Source organism: Lissotriton helveticus, chromosome 1_1 (assembly GCF_964261635.1).
Source record: "Lissotriton helveticus chromosome 1_1, aLisHel1.1, whole genome shotgun sequence".
Lineage (NCBI taxonomy): Eukaryota > Metazoa > Chordata > Amphibia > Caudata > Salamandridae > Lissotriton > Lissotriton helveticus.
In genome coordinates this window covers 1,130,595,413-1,130,601,495 of record NC_136057.1, presented here as the reverse complement: position 1 = coordinate 1,130,601,495, position 6,083 = coordinate 1,130,595,413, and the positions used below count along the sequence as shown (strand labels likewise).

Below are 6,083 nucleotides of genomic sequence, written 5' to 3'. Positions count from 1 at the left end.
ATATTCTTGATGTTCAAAGTATAAGACCAATGTTAGTACTTGATATACAGACGAAATATTCATACTGTCTGTTTAACATGCGCCCTTACGCCAGCCATAATATGCGGTATTGTGTTAGATTCACACAATATCCGGATTCATTGTTCAGGTATTATATTGCCCCAGTGGGCAAAAGTCCATCACAATTATCAGACTTGACTTCCAATAATGCCCATGTGGGCGGTGGTATCTCCCATATCCTGTAATGGAAAAAAAAGAAAAACAAGACTATAGCTGTTGGATATTTACATTTGTAGATCAGTGCAAAACATCTGTTTTAAAAACTATTAAAATTTAAACTTCAGATACCAAAAAAGCAGCAGCATATTCAACATCACAGAAAAACCATATTTTATGTTTGGAGGTGAATGGCTAACTCTTCACCCAAATTGTGTCCCATGGGCTGCAAGGTATTGTACATTATAATGTACTTTGATTCGAGTTTCCGTAACTCTAGCCACCTGTTGCCTCCCCTCTCATTAAGATCAACGCTGTCCAAAACACAAAATTTCATCAAATTAGGATTTTTGTTATGTAACAGCGAAAAATGCCTCGCTACAGGATATTGCTGATTCTCATTTCTTATTGCTCTCTGATGCTCCAAAATTCTTAATTTTGCCTGTTTCGTTGTACAGCCTATATAAAATTTCTTACAAGGACACTCAAGAGCGTAAACCACATATTGCGTTGTACAACTGAGATGCTTGGTAATTTTATGAGCACCTCTGTCTTTAGACAGTTCAATTGATTTCCGAGTACAACTATATTTACAGGCTTTACATCTGTAACATGGAAAAAAACCTTGAATAGAATTGGTTTTTTCACTCTCTTTTATCAGTGTACTACTTAAGGTGTCCTTCAGAGATTTGGCTTTCCTGTAAGTCAGTGAAGGAATTTCATGGATTGCCTCTTTGACATCATTGTCCAATTTCAGAGTCTCCCAATATTTAGTTAGGCACTTACGCAGTTTCCATGATTGACTGTTATAGGTCGTAATAAAACGTACCTTATCATCTTCTTTACGTTCCTTTGGATTAATAGATCTTTCCTGTCCATCGCATTGACCTTTGTTAGTGCCTGCTGTATTATTTTTTCACTGTACCCCCTCTCAGAGAATCGCTGCATCATAAGTTTACTTTCATCATGAAAACCCTCTGCAGAACTACAGTTTCTTTTGGCCCTTATTAGTTCACCCAAGGGAATACTGCGTATAAGGCTTTGGGGATGACTACTCCCTGCATGTAGCAGGCTATTTCCAGCAGTCAATTTGCGAAATAAGGTGCTAATGAGATTACCATCCTTGACTGCAAGTTTGATGTCCAAGAATTCCAATTGATCTTTACTGATTACACTCGTGAATTTTAGATTAAGAGAGTTGTCATTCAAAGTGGCTTCAAATTCGTGTATTTGGTCCAAGGTACCATCCCAAACACAGAAAATGTCGTCTATGTACCTTTTCCAAAGGATGACGTGGGCACTATAGTGGGCGATCTTCTTCACCACTAGTTCCTCCCACCAGCCCAGATATAAACAAGCCAGGCTGGGGGAAAAACAAGTGCCCATCGCCACCCCCCGGATCTGTTTAAACATGGATTTGTTGAAAATGAAATAGTTGTTATTCATACACTCCCAAATCATGTCAAGTAACATGTGGGTGTGTGATAGAAGGGAAATCGATCTGTTTCTGAGATAGAATTTACATGCTTCTACCCCTAGCTCCTGTGGAATGCTGGTATACAAACTGGCCACATCAAAGCTAACCAGCCAATATTGGGGACTCCACACCACATCATTGATGATACCTAAAAAATCAGATGAGTCCCTAACATATGAGGGTAATTCACTCACATAAGGCTGCAAAAAATGGTCCACATATCTGCTTGTTTTCTCATACAGACTACCCACCGACGATACAATAGGTCTGCCGGGGGGGGTCTGTAAATTTTTGTGTAACTTTGGGAGGAAATATAGCGCCGGTATCTTTGGATATTTTACGTGGAGGTAATTAAACTCATCCTCCTCAAGTATACCTCTGGCTTTCCAGTCACACAATTTGTCAGCATAAGTACCCTTGGATGCATTATAGTCCTCTCTGGTTGTTTTCATGTAACTCTGTGTATCAGATAACTGCATCAAACCTTCTTTCAGGTACATGTCAATAGGCCATACCACCACATTTCCACCCTTGTCACTATTCCTGATCACCACATCTACCCAACCTTCCATTTCCTTAAGGGCAAGAAACTGTTTTTTGTTAAGATTCCAGTTAGTTTTAGGCTTCATTCTGTCCAAACGTCTCATTTCTTGTATCATTCCACGTTCAAAGCTATCAATGTAACTGTTCGTAATTTGAGGAACAAACACTGATTTTGGTTTAAAACCACTGCCACTAGTCATGTGAATTGTATCCTCAGTGTCAATCAAGTTAAGTACAGCATTGTCATATACATCATCACAGCCCGCCAATAATTGTACAGATTGCAGCAGTTCTGCGTCATTGATACTTAAAGTACTTAATTTCTCTGTCATTGGATCTTTTCTGAGTCGCGGTTTATTGGCAAACCACTTTCGCAGTTTAAGTTTCCGTGTGAAACAAAAAAGATCAATGCGAGCACTGGTGAAATTGAAGGTGGAAGTTGGACAGAATGAAAGCCCTCTGGAAAGTACTTCAATTTGTACAGGTGTTAAAGTGCGGTTAGAAAGATTTACCACTGTCATGGAGCTTATATTTTCGCCGCCTTGCCTCTGGTTACCACTCCTGTTGTACTTGGCGCCGCTTCGGATGACCTGTTGCCTCTTCCGCGCCCTCCTCTGCCGCCTCTTCCACGCCCTTTTGTTGGAGTGCCTGTCTGGCGTTCCTTGGTCATTAGGGCTACTTCCTTTAAAATAAGTTCTTTTACTGGAATTTGTTCTACTGGTTCAGAAACATCACTTTCAATTGATCCAGTATCTTCTTCCAAAGTTACATTATCACTTGGAATAGTTGTTTCAGGATTTGGCACCATTGCCTTTTTCCCAGGTGTAGCATGACTTTTGGTAGTAGATTTTTTAGCGGCATCCCTGATTACCTCATACCGCTTTGCAAATGTCAAAATTTGGCCCTTGCTGTAATCTACCTCGTCACGGTAAAATTTACGTTGTTTCTTTTCTTTGATTTCATCCTCAATTTTATCAAGGCGTTTATGCATTTTCTCCATTTCAGCAGAAAACTCAATATCAGTATACTTAGCTTTCAGTTTCTCAATTATTGCCTCGTTCTCTGTGTTAATTTTGGCACACTCCTTCTCAGCATTTTTGACGAGCATTTTCAACATATTGATCGAGCAAATATGGTTATTTTCCATCCAGTCACTGATTAACTCGGGGTCTGGATCTTGAAATGTGGGTATAATGAAGATCCGCAGGCCACGCGGTATTCTGTTGCACTCTAGGTATTTTGTTAAGGCAGCCGCCTCCCACCAGCGCGACTGCTCGCGTTTTAAATTCTTCCAAAGTGCATCCCAAAGCATTTTTGCTTCATTCACATGCTTACCGGGTGGTTGAATTGTTTCCCCTTGACCGGTTTCCTTTGATGTGAACAGTTTGGCTGCTGCTTCCGCCCTTCTACTGTTCCTTGATTCTGCCATTCCGTTTGACACAACAAACCAGCCGGTATGTTGTTGCTGCACCGTGTTTTCCGTATAGCGCTGACTACTGGCTGTCACTGTTACCCAATCCAGGGCGGGAAATCGTTTTTCAAACTGTGCCTTCACTCCGACCAGATAACACACTGTCGGATATCCGTTTAAGCTTTCGTAAATTCAAAGCTTACGTCTGTTTTCCCAATGCGATTCCTCAGTTCAAGTGCAGCCATAAATCAGGCGGGCAAAAGCAATTACTTCAAAATTGCACACACAGAGTTAGCGTGCTTAAGCCTCTTTGACGGCGGGCTCACGACGGGGTACGCCAGCCCCTAATATTCCACACACTCCTGGTCGCGCTTCATTTGTGAAAAACCAGAGTCGGAGCCCAATTGCATTACGATGCTGTCAGTTTATTTGGCAGAGCAAACCCAACGCGTTTCGAGATCCGCCGATCTCTTGCTCACGGGTGGGGCTATGCAGGTACTGACAGTCATTTAAAGGTACATAGTGTTTACACATTGTGCACGTGTTTATAAACATAAAGAAAATACCATTATAAGCTAAGTCTGTCCATTGTAAACATTGTTTCATGTAAACAATTGTAACACTTCCAAGTATGATTGGGAATTAATTGTTAAGCCATATTCTTGATGTTCAAAGTATAAGACCAATGTTAGTACTTGATATACAGACGAAATATTCATACTGTCTGTTTAACATGCGCCCTTACGCCAGCCATAATATGCGGTATTGTGTTAGATTCACACAATATCCGGATTCATTGTTCAGGTATATATTACCTACTGGCGGTCGCCAGTAGGTATATATAGTTAGGATTTTTTCTCTATGGGTTTTTTGAAAATTCTATGTCTAATAACTTTGGCGTTTGTGGACGGAATCGGCTGAAATTTTCAGGAAAATGGCACATTTTGTTTCTGAGCAGCCCTTGAAAATTTGGGGGGGGTTCGTCCAGTGGGGGCCGAGAAAAAAGGGGGGTCCCAAAACGTGTTTTTAACATTGAGTTTTCCATAGGGCGGTTGGCCTCACTTTTAGCCCGAACGGCTGAATGGATTTGCACGAAACTTGGCAAAATTGTAGGGACTGGTAGCCCGATGTGCCTTTTGTAGGTCTCAATATATGTGCTCCAGTGGATTTTGAGAAATTAACGTTTAAAAAAAGATATATATCTGTAACAGCGGACCGGTTAGCGCTCTGGTTCGCGGACTTTTCGCGCAACGGAGCTTTGTGAAGCGAAGCTGATTGGTTCTCCGGCGTCTGTCAACATTCCAAACAGTCCGTAGCGGCCGCCATCTTGTCTCTCGGTAGGATCGAGAGACAAGAGGAGGTCAAAACAAAGGGGGAAATAACTATAAGGGGGCATAGTAGATCCTCGCTGACCCCCTAGGTTTGATGTGGAGGTTTTAAAAGGGCCCCGCGGGGCAAAAAAAAATAATAATAATAATAATCGAACGGCTGAATGGATTTGCACGAAACTTGGCAAAATTGTAGGGACTGGTAGCCCGATGTGCCTTTGCTAGGTCTCAATATATGTGCTTCAGTGGATTTTGAGAAATTAACGTTCAAAAAAAGATATATATCTGTAACAGCGCACCGCTTCGCGTACTTTTCGCGTTACGGAGCTTTGCGAAGCGAAGCTGATTGGCTCTCCGGTGTCTGTAAACATTCCAAACAGTACGTAGCGGCCGCCATCTTGTCTCTCGGTAGGATCGAGAGACAAGAGGAGGCCAAAGCGAAGGGGCAAATGACCATAAGGGGGCATAGTAGATCCTCGCTGACCCCCTAGGTTTGATGTGGAGGTTTTAAAAGGGCCCCGCGGGGCAAAAAAAAATAATAATAATAATAATCGAACGGCTGAATGGATTTGCACGAAACTTGGTAAAATATTAGGGACTGGTAGCCCGATGTGCCTTTGCTATGTCTCAATATATGTGCTTCAGTGCATTTTGAGAAATTAACGTTCAAAAACAAGATATATATCTGTAACAGCGCTCCGCTTCGCGGAGATAAAATTATATGTGTATTACCTAGCTGTTGCTAACACCAGTTAGCGACGGCTAGTAGGAGATAGCGACCATCTTGGGTCCCACTTTGCATGTGAGTGATATTTATCACTAATGACATGCAAAGTGGGCATGCCAAGATGTTAGCGACTGGAAACAGTCGCTAACATCGCTATCTCCTATTATCAACTTTTGGAAATATTCGAGATAAGCGCGAATATCTCCAAAAAGTAACAGCTGCCCTGAGCAGTTCTTAGCCATGTTATCCAATGGGAGGTGGATAACATGGCTAAGAGCATTAGCTCGGTAATGCATGAATATCGCGGAGTTTTCAGCGACATTAATGCATTGCGCTCGTTTTTTATCGTATTTGCGATAAACCTTGATAATAGCAAGGTTT

General features: G+C 41.7%; 1 protein-coding gene across 1 annotated transcript; it reads right to left on the bottom strand.

Moving 5' to 3' along the window:
• Positions 1 to 217: 217 nt before the first annotated feature.
• Positions 218 to 3,852, bottom strand: LOC144772313 (uncharacterized). Its single transcript, XM_078656548.1, has 2 exons — positions 2,749 to 3,852; positions 218 to 239 (listed from the first exon to the last, which is right to left on the bottom strand). The coding sequence occupies exon 1, from the start codon at positions 3,663 to 3,665 to the stop codon at positions 2,763 to 2,765; it is 903 nt and encodes a 300-aa protein (XP_078512674.1). The 5' UTR covers positions 3,666 to 3,852; the 3' UTR covers positions 218 to 239; positions 2,749 to 2,762.
• Positions 3,853 to 6,083: the final 2,231 nt, after the last annotated feature.

What these genes read in the sequence shown, in the direction of transcription:
- LOC144772313 (XM_078656548.1), bottom strand. Translation starts at nt 3,665, where the DNA reads ATGGCAGAATCAAGGAACAGTAGAAGGGCGGAAGCAGCAGCCAAACTG.